The 21,418-nt window shown below is 43.9% G+C and overlaps 2 protein-coding genes and 1 non-coding gene across 9 annotated transcripts in view; 2 read left to right on the top strand and 1 right to left on the bottom strand.

The window, feature by feature from the left end:
• The window catches only part of SLC35A1 (solute carrier family 35 member A1), a 29,216-nt gene extending 19,460 nt beyond the window's left edge, over positions 1–9,756 (top strand). For all 3 annotated transcript variants that reach the window (XM_053287300.1, XM_053287299.1, XM_053287298.1), the window contains 5 exons: positions 834–986; positions 2,137–2,203; positions 4,904–5,080; positions 7,042–7,176; positions 8,655–9,756. In XM_053287300.1, the coding sequence (XP_053143275.1) occupies positions 834–986; positions 2,137–2,203; positions 4,904–5,080; positions 7,042–7,176; positions 8,655–8,785 (663 nt within the window). In that variant the 3' untranslated portion in view covers positions 8,786–9,756. The remainder of the gene's footprint in view (positions 1–833; positions 987–2,136; positions 2,204–4,903; positions 5,081–7,041; positions 7,177–8,654) is intronic.
• Positions 1,424–1,558, top strand: LOC128341381 (small Cajal body-specific RNA 24). The gene has a single exon (XR_008314386.1). It is a non-coding gene; the product is annotated as a small Cajal body-specific RNA 24 (non-coding RNA).
• Positions 9,757–11,159: 1,403 nt separating the features above from the next.
• The window catches only part of RARS2 (arginyl-tRNA synthetase 2, mitochondrial), a 31,351-nt gene continuing 21,092 nt past the window's right edge, over positions 11,160–21,418 (bottom strand). For 3 of the 5 annotated variants that reach the window (XM_053287297.1, XM_053287295.1, XM_053287294.1), the window contains 7 exons: positions 19,762–19,829; positions 19,532–19,641; positions 16,872–16,970; positions 15,863–15,937; positions 12,950–13,013; positions 11,523–11,606; positions 11,160–11,297 (listed from right to left, as the gene is read on the bottom strand). In XM_053287297.1, the coding sequence (XP_053143272.1) occupies positions 11,211–11,297; positions 11,523–11,606; positions 12,950–13,013; positions 15,863–15,937; positions 16,872–16,970; positions 19,532–19,641; positions 19,762–19,829 (587 nt within the window). In that variant the 3' untranslated portion in view covers positions 11,160–11,210. Of the gene's footprint in view, positions 11,298–11,522; positions 11,607–12,949; positions 13,014–15,861; positions 15,938–16,871; positions 16,971–19,531; positions 19,642–19,761; positions 19,830–21,418 lie in introns of those variants that run through there. The other 2 variants (XM_053287296.1, XR_008314235.1) reach the window with 2 other exon arrangements.

Raw genomic sequence — 21,418 nt, forward strand, 5'->3', positions numbered from 1 at the left:
TTACTATTCGGGTGGGTTCAGTGTATGCGCTCATCACTCAGCAACTGCAACATCAAGTGATGACTTGCATGTGTTGAAACAAACAATGTTGCAGATAGAATTTTTATATTACTTGGCATCATTTCCAACACAGGACTTTTTAGTGGACACAGTTCACATTTTCAGCTGCAAGGCACTGAAGGAAAAGCCATCAAGTGGTGTGTGCGCACATGTGTAAATCTTTCCTGATTGCTGGGTGTTTGGGTCAGTAATGGATGATCTGGCAAGAAAGCTGCACTTCTGAAAAACAGTAGAGACAGGTTGACACTTAGCAACGAACTGACTGCATACCCTCACCCTAGGATTCTTTGCTCAGTTATCTTACAAAATTCATTCTGCAAAGGAGCTTTGCAAGTCTTTGATGTTGAGTATGTGGGTCTCTTAGACTGCTTTGAGGAAATGTCAGACTGATCATCTAACCTAGAGCCAAATATATGCTTTGGTTGCACTCAGGTGGACTGAGAGTCAATCTACCTATCTTCCTATTATAATTTCACATATGTAGGCCAGTCTAGACAGATCTGTTGTCATTTTGGATGGAATGGTCATTTTAGGTTTTGTATGGTTTATGATGTCCTGTTTTTAATACAGTGGGGTGGTAAAGACGCACAGGCATAACGCTGCTCATCCAACGGGACTGAAACCCTTTATGCGTATGGAAAACTTCTGGAACAGTGTGGCATGGGGGAGCTGTAGCAGGAGAGGGAGATGGCCTTGCAGGGGGCCCTCTGGATCTGAGCCAGCCCTTGTCTCTTACTGAATAAAACATGCCCCTTTTTCTCCCTTCTCTTCAGGTGACCTATCAGTTGAAGATTCCCTGTACAGCCTTATGTACAGTCTTAATGCTGAACCGCTCTCTCAGTAAACTGCAGTGGTTCTCAGTCTTTATGTTGTGTGGTGGAGTCACGCTTGTTCAGTGGGAGCCAGCTCAGGCGACAAAAGTTCAGGTAGGGGTTGTTCTCGGGAAGCTTTCTTCACAGCTGGCTTCTGAAATCCAAAATGGTTCTATATACACACACGATAGATTGTTTCAATTCATGATGATTGCGGAACCATCGACTGCATACTTACTTTAAACCTTCCAGCAGTAAAGAGTCTGTCGCTATGAGAGAGATGTCTGCTGAGTTATGGGGAAGTAGAGAGACTGGACTAATTTGTTGTGTCGCTTCCCTTCATCAACCTGAAATAGTGTGGAAGTGAGCAAGAAGAAAACCTAAGAAATACATTTGCAAGTCACAAATAGCTTTTGATAGACAGAATCCACATCAGCACAAATACGTATGTAAATGTGTACCCACCCCAAAGAGGATAGTTTTGTTACTGTATGTCTGCTTTTATAATTGCATGCTTAAAGATACGTCTGCTCGCTGCCATTTCTAATGTATGGATACTTGATGTTTCTTTCAGTGTTACCTTGTTTTGTGGTGACAGCTGAACAAAAGTATCCAATATTAACACAGGAGCTATCTGTTCATCCCTGGAGAGTTAACAGGGTTGGATCGTTCCACTTCTAACATGTATTTAAAAAAAAAAAAAAAGGGAGAGAGATTGAGGGTGAGGGAGGGCCATGGTCTTGCCTTCTTCTAATGTATGGTAGCTTTTCTGGACTGAGAAGTTCCAATATGTACATAATTTGTTGTGTGCTTCAGTTAATCGACTAAAAGTCTTTGCTTGGCTTTTAGTTGATGATAAATTAGGAAATATTGTCCTGTTAACAGTATATGTCCATAACCACTTTCTTCTTACAGCTGACCAGAGAGATAGTATTTATTGATTTTAATAACCAGACCTCACAATGCAGAGATGAGAACTGCACTTTAATTAAAAGAGGAAGAAAACAAGGAGAAATGTGGAAAATATGTGTGCTGTTGGAGATTTTTGCCTTTCTGGTTCTTTCCAGAATGATTGTGTGAGAGATTCCAAAACCATGGGTGCACAGTAAAGCAAATTCTGCAGTTCATCTTGCACAATGGAGGCAAATGAGTGTCTGGATGAAACAAGAGTTTTGTGGCCATAAGATGATGCTCTGGGTGGGCCTTTGGAAGCATCTAGTGCCAATGCAATTGCATATAAACTTCCTTTTTGTTCACTCTTTAGGTTGAGCAGAATCCATTGATAGGCTTTGGTGCGATAGCTATTGCAGTCTTATGTTCAGGATTTGCAGGTAAAATGCACTGCACAGTTATTTTCAGGAAGCAGGAATGTACCTATAGCTTTAGCCAATCTGGTGCCAAGTGTCCCCTGTTAATGACACCTTTGCAGTCTAGGAGCCACTGCTGCTCCGCTCCTTCCTGTGCTGTTAAGCTAACTCAAGAAGCTGTGGACCATCTGGGAAGAGCCCAAACAATGACTTTTCCCCACACCAGTGTCACTCCGCATACCTGACACTGGAGCAATGCTGGCATGGGGAGGAGTCAAAGTGTGGCCCTGGGCAGCTCAGGTTACCTTTTGTGGTGCGAGAAGGAGCTACACTGCAGCAGTAGCCATGCAGCCCAAATAACATAGAAAAGGAAGCTTCTCTCATGTTGAGCTAACTCTCCATTCCATAGAACAGCTGAGCTTGTGGAGTGCTCCATCCCCTGTTAAACAGATGGTTACTTGTTGTGGGGACTGTGGGAGAGGGAAGGAAGTAGGGATGTGCATGGAACTGGTTTGGAGGCCCTGCATGGGCCTCCGAACTGGTTCGATTGACCGGCGGTTCTACCAGTTCGAAGGTGGGGGGGGGAATACCTTTAAGGGCGAGGGAGGGTGCCCTTACCCCTCCCGCCACATTTTCCCCGCCAGTGTTACATTGAATAAGTCCCTGCCAGAGTGGCAGCGTACCTCCCTGCCACCCTGATGTGGTCCTCAGCCGAAAGTTAAAGGACGTACCAGGTGCGCACATTGCACTTGCTCGCACGTCGGGCAGGCTTGCTCACCGGGTACTTCCTTTAACTTCCGGCTGAGAAGGACACCAGGGTGGCAGAGAGGTACGTTGCCACCCCAACGGGGACTTATTCAGTGGAGTGCTGGCGGGGAAAATGCAGTGGGAGGGGTAAGGGCACCCTCCCCCACCTTTTGAAGGTATTGCCCATTGCCCACCCACCCACTCCGGCTCTGTGCACATCCCTAGAAGGAAGTGCCTCGGCTGAGGGTGAGGGAGCAGTGGGCAGAGGGGCTCCATGGGTGTAGCAGTGGGCTTCACCAAGCATGCCTTCTCTGTCCAAAAGAGAAAGAAAGAAATTTGAGCCCTGATGGTTGTGGAATTGTGTAAAGTGGATCTGGAAACCAGCATGAGGCAATTCTGTTCTGTGGGGCTTGTCATAATAAGTACTGGTTATATATTACATAGTATTTATTACTGAGTTAACCAGCAGTTTCTCAACATGCAGAATTATGCCATTATGTGTTTTTGTTTTATAAAATGTATTAATTGCCTTGACATTAAAAATGCCCAAATGTTCATGTGAGTTCCTTATTTATCACTGTAAGTGTAACTCTTACATGGTTGGACCTAGCTTCAGTCATTCATGCTTTACTTCAGGGGTAAGTCTTGGTTCTCCAGCTGTTGTTGAACTACAACTCCCATCATCCCCAGCCACATTAAATAGTGGCTGGGGATGATGGGAGTTTTAGTTCAACAATAGCTGGAGAACCAAGGTTGCCTATCCCTGTTCTAGGTACTTCTAGCTTAGATTCCTGTATTTCACTTTATATGGAATTGCAAGTTGAAGGCAAGTTCAGCTGATCCAGAATGCAGCTGCCGGGGTTTTCTTTGAGGCATGGGATCAGACTATATTAGGCCAATGCCACTGATTACTGTCAGTTTCTTTCCAAGCTTTATTCAAGGGTTTGGCTTTGACTTTTGAAGCCCTAAATAGTCTGGCACCAGGGTATCTAAAGAACTGCCTCTGCCTTTACAAGCCTACCTGAGGACTCTAGTCTGTCCCACAACTGAGGTCCTTCTCAGCGTTGCTCTATTATCAGAGGGAGGTAGTTATTCCCAATGGACAGGGCCCTTTTGTTGTGACAGTGGTAGAATGTCTTCCATGAACAGGTGTGCTTGGCCCCATCACTGCCCACTTTGAGACAGGTCATCAAGACTCTTCCCTTTTGGCAAGCCTGTCAGCATTAGGGATGTGCATGGAACTGTTTCGGAGGCCCTTTATGGCCTCCGGATATGACTGGAAGTCTCCAACATGCCTGCGCCCGTGCCAGTGAGTGCAGGCGCATTGGAGACTTCTGGTCATATAAGGAAAATGGGGGGCAACGGGGCAGCAGGGAGGTACGCTGCCGCCCCAATGGGCTTGTACAAAAATGGACGCCGGTGGAGGGAAAGCGGTGGGAGGGGTAAGTGCACCCTCCCCCACTCTTAAAGCAGCACCCCAACCGCCTTCGAGCCTCCATGTCGCAGTTGTGTGCACATCCCTAGTCCAGATTCATTGCATCTATGCAGTATATTTAAATCTGCTGCTGTCTTAAATGAAGTTGTTTGTTGTTTGTTTGACGTTTTGATTTACATTTTTTGTAAGCTGCCTTGATTGTATAAGTGTACAGAAAAGTGGGTAAAAGATGTAGAAATAGGGAATATTACAAAATGAGAATGAAGGCTTACTGAAAGTGAGGACTGAGAGATATCTGGCATGTTTTCTGCTTTGCAAACACTGGAAAGGATTGTATTCAGCTAGGCCCATTGACTAGGCCTTTCAGGTACGCTTACTTCAAGATACACTATGGAAGTCCTGTTGCCTTTCATAATCTAGCCCCAAAGCTTTGAAGCGTCAGAACCACCTTCTCTCTGTTCTTTTCTGCACTTGAAATGCTTGACTTATTTCTTCTCCTTGATTAAGGTTTTTCTCTCCCCCTGCCCTTACACTCTTTTTAGGTGTATATTTTGAGAAAGTGCTGAAGAGCTCAGATACATCTTTATGGGTCAGAAACATTCAGATGTATCTCTCTGGAATTGTGGTGACCTTGGTTGGTGTTTACGTGTCAGATGGACCTCAAGTAATGGAGAAGGGTTTCTTCTATGGCTACACACATTATGTCTGGTTTGTCATCTGTAAGTATGTGCAGTGTTTGGTCCTAAACTGTAGTTTTCTGACTCTTGGGCCAGGGGTGTGCGATGTCAAATTTGTTAACCTATGGGACAGAGCAGCACTTGTCTCATTTATAGTGGTCTCTTGTTCTTCAGTAAGTGGTTTGGAAAGGAAAATATTTTAGTTCCTCAGTGCTGTCCGAAAGGAGCATGTGATTTTCTGTCTGTTTCAAAAGTGGCTTTGGAAGAGCACAACACAAGTTGCTGAAGGGGCCAGTTTATATGTCAACCTGTTAGCCTCATGATGCTGGGTGCTTTAGTGCACAACTGGAAGTGGGAAGGGGAAGTCCTGGGACACTTCTTCATCAGCATTACAAAGCCAATTATGCAAATTGCACACAATCTATATTGGTCCTAATAATCTTCCCTATTGTAGTTGGGAGAGTTCCAATTAAGGTTAATTCTTTAGGTGTCTGTCAGCTTCAGGGATCTGATGGTGCTGTATAAGCACAACTGATCCCTGAAGTTAACCAGTGTGGTTCAAAATCATTAAACACTCCTGTTGAACACTTGCCCCAGAAATAATAATACTTCTAATGTACACCTTCTATGGCTCTCTGGTCAGTTCCCTCTAAAGTGTTAGGATGCTTTGTGGATTTGGTACTGTGGTGGAGTGGCTGTAATCCATAGGTATAACATCCTGCCCCCAATCCACTATGGATTGCAGTTGTAATCCTTAGGAATAATATCAGCCTTACTAGGATACCTATGAGAGAATCAGTACACATTGAAACTGTATCGAGGCCTCGGGACCAGGGAGAGATTGGCATTCTGTTGGTGTACTGAGTATCTTGCTGCCCAACAGAGTTCCTGGCCAGAGTGAGCGGCTGCAGAGTTGGCACTGGAGCCACCTAGGGGGTGGTGGTAGGACTTAAATGTCCACTTCAGGACTGGTTTGTCATCTGCAGCTCAGGATAATATAATACTCCTGGACCCAAAGCTTTCTCTGGTTTCTCAGGTTGAGGCGGTGGCCAGGAGTGCTTTTTATCAGCTTTGGCTGATTCGTCAGCTACGTCCATTTCTAGAGATGAATGACCTTAAAACAGTGGTACATATGCTGGTAACTTCCAGACTTGACTACTGTAATGCGCTCTACGTGGGGCTGCCTTTGTATGTAGTCCGGAAACTACAATTGGTACAGAATGCGTCAGCCAGATTGGTCTCCGGAACAACACGAAGGGACCATATAACACCAGTTTTGAAAGAACTGCACTGGCTGCCGATATGTTTCCGGATGAAATACAAAGTGCTGGTTATTGCCTATAAAGCCCTTAATGGCTTGGGACCAGGCTGTTTAAGAGAGCGCTGCCTCCTGTCATGCACCTGCCTGCCTTTTGCGATCTTCTGGAGAGGTCCGGTTGCAGTTGCCACCAGCTCATCTGGTGGCGACTCAAGACCGGACTTTCTCTGTGGCTGCTCCAGGGCTTTGGAATATGCTCCCTGCTGAACTAAGAGCATCTCCTTTTCTGTTTGTTTTCAGGAAGACCCTCAAGACTTTCCTGTTTTCCCAAGCTTTTAATTAGAATTTTCATAATTTGTTTTATATTGTTTTTATCGTATTTTATGTATTTTAACCTGTGGTTTTAATTTTGGGATTTGTACACCGCCCAGAGATTTACATATCAGGCGGTATAAAAATATGATAGATAGATAGATTAGATAGATATGTTAAGGCCAGCGCTAGGTTTGGAGGGGTTCTGGAGGAAGGAAGTGCCATTCTAGAACACAAACAATGTTCAGATGATGCTGTGGCCCATACAGCCCTAATATGCAACTCCTTCCATCAGCAAAACTACATGCAGAAAATGTATTTTCTTTCTCATTGTCTTAAATTGGCATGGCTGCAGCTTTCCATACCAAGCCATGGAAACAAGACAAAAGACATTTGACACTTTCTTAACAAGCGCCTCTCCTTTGCTTCCCAGTTCTTTCCAGTGTTGGAGGCCTCTACACATCTGTCGTGGTTAAATACACAGACAACATTATGAAAGGGTTTTCTGCAGCAGCAGCCATTGTTCTCTCTACGATTGCATCAGTCATACTCTTTGGCTTACAGATAAGTATGTGGCTTGTGGTTATGGTTTAAGTTGCCTTGTTGCCCCAGTTAATTGTTGTGGTCCAATCTTCAGAGTTTCGCTGGCAACCATGTTCAGGCTTGCTTGAATGACTGCTCTGCTGTCATATTTGTTTGGTAGTGTTTATGCTGGTTTTACAACCTAGTGAGGGCCGTCTGCTGGCACAACAATGTAGGCTAACCATGCTGGGATGGCAGCCACCCACTCTTGACAACTGTGGTAAGGTGAAAAAACCAAGTTGGAGGTTTAAGGTGCTAAGAATAGTTCTGCTGCCATCAGATAAATGGTGTTCCTACCCAGAAAGTGAAGATAGTCTGCATGTTAATACTTAGCTTAGGTTCTATGGCTGTAACTTATGTTTTAGCTCTTAGTATAATGTGTGTCCATCACTCCAGTGTCTAATACAAAAAAAGTACATTCTAGCAGAAGATCAAGTTTGCAAGTGAATCTCACACCTTAGGGTTTTTGTTTTTAAAAATTTGAGCCTTCATTGACATCCACACATGCTCCGTTTTCTTTTATTACACTGTGGGGAGGCAATAGAAAAACAAAGTTGACAGTGTTGTGGGAAAATCTGCTTAGTGGTATCTAGTATTAAGGAACATTCTATAAAGGCAGGAGCCCAGTCATCCAAAAGTGATATCTTATGTCTCTGTGAAGTAGTAGTAACTCAAAGCGATAGGTACTTGATTATATTTTGAAAATGTCACATGGGACTGAATGTAGTCTGAAATGGGCAGTTTTGCTCTTGACTGGGGATACCGCAGCAAATCTGAATGGGCCGTTTCCATTGTTAGTTGTGCTGGGAAAGATCTTGGGGTCAACATAATCTTAATGGCAATTATACATTTGAGCTGCTGTTGAGTTTCTGAGCCCAGAATATTTGTTTATCAAAAAGTCTGCAGTCCCAGGTAAGTAGGGAACCGGTTAACAATGGGGCTGTATGAACAGCTTTGGTCTGTGACATGTAAGCCTCTATGCCACTCAGCATTTCGTGACCCACAGCTGCCTTGTCATTGAAAGGTAGCTTGTTTGATTTGATATCAGATACAAAAGCTGCAGTGGTTGTTTCACACATTGCACTCCGAGTGATGGCTGTATGTGAACTCAGCATACAAGTCCTCATTTATTCTTCCTTAGGGTGTCTGTCATGTCCGAGATATTTTCACGCTTTGCCAGAATGTTGTATTAACCATATTCAGTCAAAATGTGATGGTGATAAAAAACAAAGCTGTTGCTAAATCAGAGGCTATTTCCTGTCAATTAAGACTCTCCCCTCTCCCCTCAGAAGTCTTAATACATCCATGATCTATTTGAGAAGTATCAGCTCAGTACATGCCAGATTGGCTCTCAAACAGATCAGTCACCTGAAGCAACAGAATAATTAGTCTTCAGAGTGAACACACTCTGAAGTTTTTCATTGGATTGGCGTGTGTTAAACTGTCCTTTATTTTCCCTTCTAGCTCTAATCTTCTCTCTTGGTGCCCTCCTTGTATGCATTTCAATATATCTGTATGGACTGCCTCGACAAGACACCACAAAAATCCAGGCAGTGGAGATGAAGGCGTCAAAAGAGAATCTTCTTAATGTGTGACCTTTGCGATCATGAAGAACAGAAAAGGCAAAGTAGAGAAGAAGTGGACATGAATGTCTTTGCTTTGCTTAAAAAAAAAAATTAGCCTTAACTGGTTATGGAAGATTCTTCTGCTTGAACTAATAGTGAAGCAAATGGTGAAAATAAAGGTTTACACTGGAGGATGGATGGTTCACTCAGCTGTGAAGCACTGTTTCTTGTAAGGATACGTCCCATTATTGGGTTGGACTATGAAGATTTGGCTTGCTAAAAAATGAAGGAATTGAATGTGTAGCTATAGATGTATATTATATATAAAATAAAGAGGGGATGCCATTGGAATCTACTTTGATGAACCATGTGATATGAATTCTCTTTGCAAGCAAACATGTCTGTTATTTGAGCTCTTGCAAGGAGACGAAGCTCCATTTACTAAACTGGAAACTAAATGTTAAATATATCAATGCGATACCTTTTGTGTTGCAAATAACACATTTTCCTTGTGAAATGTATGTGCCTAACCTTAAGATACACCCAGTTGCTGTAGTGCTCTTATGATAAACTACTTGTTGCAACGAGAATGTAACTAAGGTGACTGTAATAAACCAAGAAATGGGGGTGGGGGAGAGCTGTGCACACATTTTAAGTTGAAATGGATTCTGCGTCTGTAAACTTTAGATATGCTGAATCCATGACTTCAATAGCAGTAAGGGGGGAAATGCAGCTTATTCTTCTTTTAAGAGGAATTTTTCTATTGTGATAAGGATTTTTATAGTTTTTTGTATGACACTTAAGCTTTTGTTTCACATCTGAGAGTGCTAAATACATTTTTGCATCGATTAGGTAGTACCCTGTGCCATTTTGGTTTGTATTGTTATCAGATATAATTCAGGAAAGGGAACAATCACTACACTATCAACATCACTTATGTACATTTATTTTTTATCAATGTGAATCAACAGTGACAATAACAGGACAGTGTTTTATTTAAAGGTGTGAAGTTTTTCATTTAAATGTATGTGTTTTTCCATGAGGAATAAGTAGTTTGTGTAGCAGGTCTTCTGGGAGAGAACCAATTTACAATCACAACTGGGGGGAAAGGCAATTATTTCTAGTTAAGATTCACAGCAAGTATCTTGGTTATGGCTCTTACTGAACAAACAGCTATAGAACTATACTTTTCAACCCATTGTGAAGGGTAGACTGTAAAAGGAAGCAAAGTTCCTTTGAGTCAGCCAGACCCTAACCCTGTTCAAATCTCTGCAATTGCTGAACCTCTGCTTACCTCAGCTTTTTTTTTACCTGAGCACAGCAGGTCAAGTATGGCAGAGTTTGCTTTTCTAGGAGCTCTCTCTTTATCTTAAGACAGAGAGGCCCATGGCTGTCCATCTTTCTTCTAGCTTCCTTGGCTAGAGTCCGGCTGCACACTCTTGCTTTGAGCTGAACTTAGGGAGACTCCCTGTGACAAGAGTTTGAGAATGTAAAAGTTTTCTCTTTTACTGCTGAATTAGTAAAGGTTCTTGAAAAGGTTTTTCCTGCATTTCCATACCTTGAGAATTTGTGCTAACAGTAGTACATTTTAAAGCCCCTTCTTTATTGGCTCAGTTGCTCTCCCTCCTTCACTAGGGTTGAGGGGGAAAGCTGTCATGGCATGTACTTTGCTGGGCTCCTGTTATAAGACATTGTTGCTAGGTAAGTTCTGTTTCTCCTACCCAGCTCCCAAAAGGACAGTGCCCTAGGAAACTGATTTGCAGTGCTAAATAACATCTAGAAAAGAACTGCCCTTGCCACTTCAGTGGCTGATTTTCAGTGCCAAAATGAAGACTGGAGTCTTTGATACAAAGTAGCATAGCACCCTTAAACAGACATAGAGGTTTAAGGGCTGATTTTTCACATAGGGCCCTTGGAGCTTGTGATGCAGGAATGGCTATAGTACTCTGTGCATTTTGGTATGGAAACATGTCTCGTGAAGTAAAAGGTAGCAGCTTTCAATAGTGGTTATCTGGAACACTCATTCGTTTGGCTGTTCCCATTAGAAAGTACACTGTTAAGTGTGGATTTGTGTGTTGGAAAATATAACAAAGAAACTAGAGTTGCACTTCATGAAGTAGTACAGGTATAGAGGAAATAAGCCTGTGAATATAACTTCCAGTTTCACAGCAGATGAAATTCATCGTGGTTTCCCATCTATGTTGTGGTTCCACAAAGCCAGGTTTTTCATCTTAAGGGGTTCATAAATAGCAGGAGTACCAGCATTTTAATGGAGATATTATGGCACTGGTCATTAGTATAAACTAGAAGACTATTTCATAAATATCTTCTCTGAACTTTTCAAGTAATCCTTAAAGGAATGAAAACCTAAACAATATATGGCAGTGAGAACAGAACAGCATGACAATCTTCAAAATAATTTTATTTTCGAGCAGGCATGAAGGAGGTCTTTGTACTACATTTTATTTACAGGTGTGATTCCTAGAAGTTTCATTCCATTAGCCAGAACAGAGCGTACAGCCTGGAAGAGACAAATTCTTGCCTTCAAGAAAGGATGGGAAGATAACAAGAGAGAGAGAGAGAGTTAATATCAGCTCCCTTTTAAAAATAGCTTAAAGTGTGAGAAGTTAAAGATTTTTAAATGCATTTTAATAAAGGAGGTATAAAATGCTGAAGATTAAGAATAAACTTTTCACCAACAGTCATTTCTTATGGAATAATGAAGAAACTATCCACCTGTACATCTGTTTAAGTGTGCCTCACTTACTAGCCACATGCATAACTGGTAATTCTCATCACTGTGTGGGTTGCGTCCAGCATGCTGTCTCTCTGTATCACGTTTTTTCTGTCTCTGAAAATACCAGTTTATTGTAACAAGTGTGGTACATAAAGTGGATCAGGGGAATGCTACTTGCAACACCCACCTGCATTTCATGCATAGCTGTGTGTTAAAAGAACTGTAACAGATGAAGCAAGCCTGTCATATTCATTTGAATCTTAAGTACAAAATTGAAGCGTCATAAAAATGTTGACGTAAGACACCCAGATACTTGAGACACATACACAAAGCATTTTAACATGTATTAGGGGAAATTTCTTTTCAGTAGAGTTGCAATAAGTTTAATTGATTAATCTGCCAATTATATTAAAGTTTGAAGATATAATCCCAAACAGGCTAACATGATGCATATTCTAACGGAGCAGTAAAGCCACAATGAGGGTGATAAATGCCCACAGCTGCTGGGTTTTAAAAGTATCAGGGCTTATCTCACAGCTTTGCTGCTGCCCTACACAGAGCCTTACGGCTCCACTAGACTATGCAATCATGTTAGACACAATTACTAGAGAGTTAGCCCTCTTGAATAGAGACTTCTCGGCAAACATGCGTAGGATTGTATTGACCTGTAGGAGCCAATTTTTTTAAAGTCAGGTCTGAATGTTAATGATTCACTTATAAAATCTGAGGCTGCCTTGGTTCTGGTGTACTACTGAAATAATACATTCCGGAGATGGTATTTTCTTCCAGCAATGGCTCACAGACAGTGCAGTGAGCCACCTGTCTAAGCAGCAGACACCGTAGCACTTTAAACGCTGCTGGCATGGCTTGCAAAGGTGGAGTGGCTCCATGCCTGTCTTCACACTCCCACTGCCTCCCCCATTATTCCCCATGGGAGTAGCAGCGTGAATGCAAGGATACCTTCCTTAATAGCACGGAGCCTCCCTGCCTTGGCAAACTGTGCTGGTGGGGTTGAAAGTGCCCCAGAAGCTGTGAATACACTTCTCACTTAGACACGCGGCTCGCTGCAAGGCATACGAGTCATGGATTGGCAACTTTTTATTCACTTCTCTCTCTCACTTGCATATCTGCCCCACAAGGATACCTATGGATACCTGCCAGCCCCTGGCTTCTAGAACAGGCTCTTGATCGTTTTATACTTATGGAAATGGAAGATGCTTCCATTCTAAGCAATTCACTTGGTTTGCACTAGGGCTTTTTACAAAATGGTTTCATGGGGCAGGCACTTGGTGGCTGGATATAAAATGGTTGCTTTTAGCTGAACTTTATATTAGGTACCAGCCCAGAATCAGGAATAGATTTTAAAGTGAAAAACAGTAAGTCCAGAACTGACTCCTCCCCAGGTTGCACTGCTCAGGACTAATGAATTATATTCCAATGATGACTGGTTACATTACCTCTGCGAGTTCCGGAACACTGCCTTTCACAGGTAGCATTTTATGAGCTGCAGCTGCTAAATGGCTAAAACAGAAACAGGCAGGGTTGAAGCAGACTCTTGAAAGGCGGCAAACCAAAGTGTGTACTTCTGGGGGAGAAAGCCCCTGGCGCTCACAGGCTGCACTGGCGACAGGAGCCCTGCCCACGCTGCAGTGTGCACGTGCGGGTCAATAGTGTCAGAGCCGCTCTGCTGTGGTGTCAAGATGCACAAATGCAGTATGGGGCAATGGCTTTGTGGTAGAGCCTCTGCTCAGCATAGCATGCAGAAGGGCCCAGCTTCAATTCCTGGCAGCATCTCCCAGTGGGGCTGGAAAAGAGACTCCTCCCTGAAGCCCAATGTGCTGACTAGGGATGTGCACGAAGATCTTCGGTGCCGACTGGGGGGGTAGCACTTTAACGGTGGGGGAGGGTGTACTCACCCCTCCCGCTGCATTTCCCCTGCCGGCGCGCTGTCGTTTTGAAGCCCCTCGGGGCGGCAGCATTCCTCCCTGCCGCCCCGTTTCCCCCGTCGGCCGGAAGTGGCCGGAAGTCGCGAGCGTGCTTGCGCCCATCGTGCGTGCGCGCGTGCCCTTCTGCCATGTGCGCATGCACGCACGACGGGCGCACACGTGCTCGTGACTTCCGGCCACTTCCGGCCGACGGGGGAAACGGGGCGGCAGGGAGGAATGCTGCCGCCCCGAGGGGCTTCAAAACGACAGCGCGCCGGCGGGGGAAATGCAGCGGGAGGGGTGAGTACACCCTCCCCCCCACCTTAAAGTGCTACCCCCGTCGGCGTTTTGGCGCCGAAACTGCCCCCAGCGCCGAAACGTTTCGGAGGCCTTCATAATGGCCTCCGAAACATTTCGAACACAAGCCTAGTGCTGACTTAGAAGAAGGCAGCTGCCGACATTCCTACTATGGACAGCCTGCCCCACCACTGGGTTTGTGCAACGTTACAGCAGAGCGGCCCTGCAGCATGGGCGAGGCTCCTTTCACCCAGGCCGCCTTGTGCAGTCTGTGAGCCAGAAGATGAAGAGCTTTGGTTCTGGAAGAAGGGCAACAGCCACAGGCAAAACAGAGAAACACAATGTGATGGAATTCCTGAAGGCCTATGCCTCTAGGGCTGGTTTGACTTCCATCAACTATTAAAACAATAGCTTGAAAGCACTAAAGAACGGTTCCAGTCCCTCTGATTTTTAAAATAAGTTGTACATTAACAGCCTGTTAATAGCCATACAGTATCAAAGAGGACAGTGTTTCTGCAGCCTCACTTTTCAATTACATTAACACTATGTGCCATTGGCCTCAGTAACCAATCAGCCCATGAGAGGCCCCCAGGCAAATTGTCTGCGTTTGAATCAGATGAAAGACTTAACAGACCATTTAAAGAATGACAGGTTTTTCTTGTTCGGCTGGATTCAGATTCTAGAACAATGTGCTATGTGAGAAACGGCTCATTGAAATCTGGGGAAAGAAATGTTTGAAAGAAGGCACACCTCGAGGTTTTCAAGTCTGATTCACTTGACTAGGGAGCAAGAGGTTGCTGGTTCGAATCCCTGCTGGCGTGTTTCCCAGACTATGGGAAACACCTATATAGGGCAGCAGCGATATAGGAAGATGCTGAAAGGCATCATCTCATTCTGCACAGGAGATGGCAGTGGTAAACCCCTCCTGCATTCTACCAAAGACAACCACTGGGCTCTGTGGTTGCCAGGAGTCGACACCAACTCAACTTTACTTTAGTGTTGTAAAGTGGTTAAGAGAGTGGGCTACAAACCAGGACTTCCCTGCTTCAAATCCTGCCTCTGCTAAGTAGCCTCAGGCAAGCTACTTTCAGCCTCAGATGAGAAAACAATAAAATAATAAATATGAAGCACTGTACAAACCAGGCGCAGAGGGATGCCAGCAGTGGCCCAGGTTCTGCCTGCCGCCGCCCTAGCCCCACCCTCTGCACCTGACGCAGAGAGCAGTTAGCCACGCCCGTGTCCAAAGTCAGATGTGGGGGCGTGGTTTAGCTCCCAAACAGGGCCGCACAGCCCCATTTGGGAGCTAAATTGGCCAGTGCTGTGTTCACAGCGCGGCCAGAGTGGCTTTCCCTGCCTTTTAAAGGTGGGGTGAACCGCTCTGGGCTGCACTGCACAAGTGGTGCTGGCTGATTTAGCTCCCATGCGGCCCCATTTGGGAGCTAAACCACACCCCACATCTGACGCTGGACTCAGGGGGCGTATCAGGGGTGCGAGGCTTGGCCCCTAAGGTGCAGCGGCCTGAACCCGTTTGCTCACTGGTGGCTCTGTGCCTGGTACAGACACTAGATGTGATGATGTAGCATCCAAAGAAAAAAAAAGGTAATGCAGTGTTCAGATATAATGAATTCCTTGTGTCCTCAGTGAACTACAGATTTAGGACACAGGCTGGAGATACAAAAAGCAAGACCCATGGCTTGTTTCAGACTGAAGCTGAGAATTGGTCCGTATTCATTATTACATAAGGCTCCTTATGTTGAAGACTGAATTCTTAAAAATAAGAACTGAATCCTATTCAAACCATGTCATAGGAACATAGGAAACAGCCATATACTGAGTCAGACCATTGGTCTATCTAGCTCAGTATTGTCTTCACAGACTGGCAGCGGCTTCTCCAAGTTTGCAGGCAGGACTCTCTCTCAGCCCTATCTTGGAGAAGCCAGGGAGCAAACTTGAAGCCTTCTGCTCTTCCCAGAGTGGCTCCATCCTCTAAGAGGAGTATATTACAGTGCTCACACATCGTCTCCCATTCATATGCAACCAGGGCAGACCCTGCTTAGCTATGGGGACAAGTCATGCTTGCTACCACAAGACCAGCTCTCCTCTCCTTGTCCCCACCCCCACTCACCCTGGTTTGTGTGTGGCTCTCACCTGAGTGTAAGAAGATAGCTAACAATATGTTTGGGCTGAAGATCTTGAGAAGACTGGTAAAGAACCTCATCATATCTGAAGGGTGAGAAAAAGAAACAGCTGATAATGTTTCAATTAGAAGAGTTTGATCAAACAGCAGGCCTTCTTAAGATATATCTACACTACAAAACCTAGCATTCCAGTTCACCCGCCCCGAGGCCTGGGAACTGTAGTTTAGGGCTGTGCATGGAATTGGGTAGGGGTGGCTCAAAGGGGTGGTTGGGGGGGGTAGGACTTTAAGAGCGGGGGAAGGTGCACTTACCCCTCTTCCCCTCTTTGGCTGGAAGTACCGGGCACGCATGCGCACACTGGGTGCACGTCGCGAGCTTGCGCAAGGCTGTCTGCTGTCTGTGAGTGCGTGAGCACAATGTATGCAAGTAAGCTTGCCCGATACTTCTGGCCACTTCGGGCCAAAGAGGGGAAGGCGCAGCAGGGAAGTACACCGCCATCCCGAAAGATTTTACAGGACTCCAGCGCTGGCGGGGGGGAAAGCAGGGGGAGGAGTAAGTGCACCCTCCCCGACCCTTAAAGTCCTCTGATACCCGCTGATGAACATTCAAACCGGCCAGTGTTCGAACCTGTTCGGAGGCCCGTAAAAGAGCCTCCCAACAGGTTCGTGCACATCTCTACTGTAGTTTACTGAGGCAGTTGAATATTCTCTAGTATAACTATGAGGGATGTGCAGAATGTGCCAACTGCAGAAATTCCTAATCGCCTCCCCTTTCTCTTCTTTGCAGATGGCTCATTGAGAAATAGTTTCCCAAAATATAGCAGAAGCAGAGAGGGGAACTATAGCTCCCTATGCATGTGCGACAACCACTGGGGCAATCTTTTTGGGAGTTTTTAAAATAATATTATTTATACATAGAGGGGAAGAGGGAGTGAGGGAGGGGATTGGGCTATGTCCAAACTAAGAGATGGGGCGGCGGGGGTGGGGGTGGGGTGGGGGGTAGGGTGGAATCTCAAATACCTGAGAAGATGCTGAATCAAGGAAATAGCCTGTGGGTCTTGTAAAAAGGTAGTGTTAATGTGGGACACTTGACTGACCGTTCCACACACCTCTTCTAAACTGGGGGAAGAAAGCAAATGTTGCATCAGAAACGTAAACATCAGAACACCCATGAGTCAAGCTGCACAAGTAATTATGAAAGCTAATTGCACCAATAGTCAATATTATCATTTCATTCAACAGAATTTATATTTTGCTGAAACTGTACTGAAGGAGACTAGGAATCCTAATCCCAAGACTAGTAACAGTAGCTGGAACGTAAAGGGCTACTTTAAGTATGGCTAGATCGCTTGTGCTAACCCACTGGAATGTTTTGCTTTCATTTTTTTCCTTTGAACTGCAGTCCACCATGACATATCAAAAAGTGTGTTAGAAATTCCTCTAACTTTAAAAAGAGGCTGCACAATATTTTATTACAATTTACAATGTTTTTATCCCACCATTCATTTTGGAAAAAACACAAAACACCTGAAGAGGCTCACATCAATAACCACCACCTTACAATAAAAGTGAACATAACAAATAAAAGAAAGTAGTAACAGAGCATAAGGCATCTATCTATCTATGGTGGAGTGGTTAGTGCTGGACTAGGACTGGGGAGACCCGAGTTCAAATCCCCATTCAGCCATGAGACTTGCTGGGTGACTCTGGGCCAGTCACTTCTCTCTCAGCCTAACCTACTTCACAGGGTTGTTGTGAGGAGAAACTTAAGTATGTAGTACACAGCTCTTGGCTCCTTGGAGGAAGAGCAGGATATAAAAATGTAAAATAAATAAATAATAAACAAATAAAAGCAGCTAGACAAATATTAATAGTTAAGTAGCCCAACCGGAAACAGAATGGACTTCAGGTGATATCTAAACTACAGCAAAGGCAGGACAAATGAATCTCTTGGGGCAGGAATTCCATAATCTAGATGCAACAAAATGTGCACAAATAACCACACCTCAGATAGATGTGGGAATTGCAAGAGGCCCTCCCAAGATGATCTTAAGAGTCGGCAGGCTCATAGGGGAGAAAACAGACTTAAGTACCTGGGTTCACTTTGGGCTCTAAAGGTAATAATCAGCACTTTATTTACAATAAAGCGTGGAAACAAATCAGAAGCCAGTGAAATCGAAACAGGAGAGGAGTTACAGGCTCCAGAAAACTCGCTGCTCCATTCTGCATTCAGTGCAAACTCTTGAAGCTGGAGTTTCCAGATTAGGGGTGTGCACAGACCATATGGCTCAGTTCAGTCCAAATTCAAACCAGTCTGTTCCACAAACCAGCTAGAACCAGTTTGAAGCAGTTCACGACCAAACCGCTTAAACCAGCCCCGTCTGCAGCAGTCTGGTTCGCAATTGAACCATTTCTGCACATGCCTATTCCAGATGCTTTTCAAAGGCAACCCCACAAAGCACACATTATAGTAGCTCAAAATGGCCTGGGAATGGACAGGGAGGATTACAATCAAAAGTTCTCTCCAGCTTATAGAGCTAGTTGCATGGTTTTTCTGAATCCTCACCAGTTTTAGAATCAGAGCTATGACTCTACATTTTTGACAATTACAAAGAAAACAATGTCCTTTCAGTCATCAGTTTTAAAAGAGAGGCTATAGAGCATGAAATTCTTAAAATGTTTTGCAAAAGATAAATGGTTCATGTATCTGAAGTACAACTGACAATTGTCAACAATAAAACCAGCTTTGCCTCAACTCTTGTTATGTCTTCTGGGGGTTGTGTGTGTGTGTGTGTGTGTGTGTGTGTGTGTGTGTGTGTGCATGCATGCATGCATTTCCATGGTTGCGCAAGTACCCATGATGCAATCTGGACTTTGTCAAAGCCGGCTTTTAGGCATCACAACACGACTAAGGTGGGAGCTAAATGCTGACCCTTCCCTTGTTCCAGAAAGCAACTGCCTTGAAAAAAGAAAAATTGCCTGCAATATCACTCGCTAGTGATTGAGCAAGCCACTCATTAATTATGAGAAAATAGATATTTAGGAAGGAATTAATAACAGCAGCTGAACAACTGAACTCTGAAACTTCCCTCCTGATCCTATGCTTAACCTAAATGGGACAGGATCTCAGTTTAATGCCCTTATGCCTGTGAACGAACCTTCATCACCTTGTTGGACTGGCACAGCATGTAAATGCCAGTTCAAGGGACTTAAAATGATGTAGCTGCAGAAGTGCTTTAAGGTCACTCATGCCTTTGCACAACTTCCAACTAGGAGAAAGGATGTGGTATGGGATGGATGAGGCAAACAGCAATGTCAGGTGGCAACCTCATCCATATTCCCAAGTCCCCACCTTACATACTGAAAACATGCACATACTGAACACATGAGAGTTAAAACAAGGTTATATTTAGTCTCGGCTTAAAAAAAAAGGGGTGTGTGTGTGTCTCAGAATTATTCTAGAAGGTGCCAGAAATTCCATGCCAGATTCTGCAACCTGTATAAACTAAGCAAACGTGTACATTTGCTTTTGGGGGGGTATTTTTCCTAATGTGAGTGTATCCAATCTATCAAAGAAGGCCCATATGAAAGTGTCCTATGCAAATAAACCTTATTTGTAATTCTTTTGCATCCTTATTCAAGTTACAATAACAAACATTTGCTTCAAAAGCTCCTCTCACCTGTGCAGTCTGGCGTGCGTGTATTGTATGAAGACGCCCGTGTCCCCTCGGCTTTGGAGAACACGCTCCCAGCTGAACTGATAATCAGATGACAAGAGACCCCTGAAGTCCTGAAACAGTAAGTTGTGAGAGCATTACGTAGTTCCTTTTGTCATCATCACATAACATTTTCTCACACAGAGGAAGAAACAAAAACAAAACAAAACACCAAGCTGATATCTTTAACAGACCTGAATGATAAGTGCTGCAAGCCCAATGCGTTCAATAGTCTCAAGAGTGTTGTCCACTTCTTTGGTTGCTGTGAGGATGAGAGGCAAAAATGCACCATCTTAGTGTAAAAAGCATGCATGGGATGACGGCAGCACAGATATCAGAGGGTAGGTCCTTTAGTGGTGTAATAGATTTGTTAGGACTGGTGTAAAAACAACATTTCCCAATCTTCAAATCATGATTAAGAGATCAGGAATATTCCATCTGCACCAGCTCTTCAAAGCTCAAAAAGAGGATTTACAAATCCTCTACATGCTTACTCAGGAGTAAGTTCTATTGTGTTCAGTGGGGCTTACTGTCAAGTAAGTGTACATGGGATTGCAGCCAGTGATGAGATGACAGGAAGGGGTTAAATCCCATACTGAGAAGAAACCTGCAGCTGTGTCTAGGACCCCCCCTGGTGGAGACAAGCTGTTGGAGCAGCTGGAATCTTGAGAGTCATATTTGGCTGGTGGAGTGTGTTTTGTGATGACACACAGAGTGTGTGTCTGAGATACAGCCTGGGAGAAGGCTGGGCTGAGGCAAACCAGGGAAATTTCTTTAAAAATAAACAACAGTAGTAATTCTAATATATGAGCTCTGGGAAGAAAGTTAGTGTAAAACCAGACTCACAGAAGGTTTACAGCAGAAGTAACTGAAAGTAAACTATATTATCAAAGAAACTGTTCTGTAACCAAGCGCAAGAACTACTCTGCTTGTTAAGGAGAGAAGCATGCAAACCTCAGCAACTGTAAATTAATAAATCTTTATTGTTTATTACTGAAATAGCCAAGGAGAGTGTCTTCGTCTGTACCCCCATGCCTATAATGTTTTAAAATTTTAAATTGTTGCAATGTTTTAACTTTTTCTGTTATTTTGTTTTAACTAATGTTTCAACTTTTCTGTTGTCATTTATTTTGTTTTGTTGTAAACTGCCCAGAGACGTTAAGTTTTGAGTGAATACATTAAATAAATAATTAATTAATATATCACTGCGTTATCAAACCTGAAGACCTCTATCAAGAGAGTTCCTGATTATTAAGAGAGCATATATGGTTTCTTTGTGGAAGTGAAACAAGATCCTGTCGAGAAGATTAGAAAATAAAAACTTTAAAGAAACCTTAGAAAATACACACAAAATCTACCCCCTCTCATCACACAGCCTAAATGACTTAATTCTCAAATGGTGGGCTGTAGAAACATTTTGGATGGACTGTGAGGCAAGACCAGTAATGAAGAGCAACATTTTGCCTTATTTCTAGAAGATGCTTCACTTCTAGGACATGGATTTTCTGTAAGATCCCTACTGCCCATTAAGATCATAATCAGAAGTCCATTCCCAGGTGTCACCAGTTTGCCTGGTGGCAACTTGTGATCGGATCATCTCAGTAGCCACCCTTAGCTTGTAGAAGGCACTCTGCACAGGAAGATGGTTATCATCCCTGGAGGCCTTCAAGAGAGCAGTAAATACCCACTTTTTAGTTTGACTCTGTAGTATTTAAGTGGTTTAATGAGTTTTCTATTAATATTTTTAAGTGGTTTAAATTTTTATTGTGAACCAGCCTGAGCCAAATTTGGATGGGCGGTATATAAATGAAATAAATACATAAAGAATCTAGGTGGGCCCTGGACAAAAAA

This window comes from Hemicordylus capensis, chromosome 1 (assembly GCF_027244095.1).
Source record: "Hemicordylus capensis ecotype Gifberg chromosome 1, rHemCap1.1.pri, whole genome shotgun sequence".
In the NCBI taxonomy this organism is placed as follows: Eukaryota; Metazoa; Chordata; class Lepidosauria; order Squamata; family Cordylidae; genus Hemicordylus; species Hemicordylus capensis.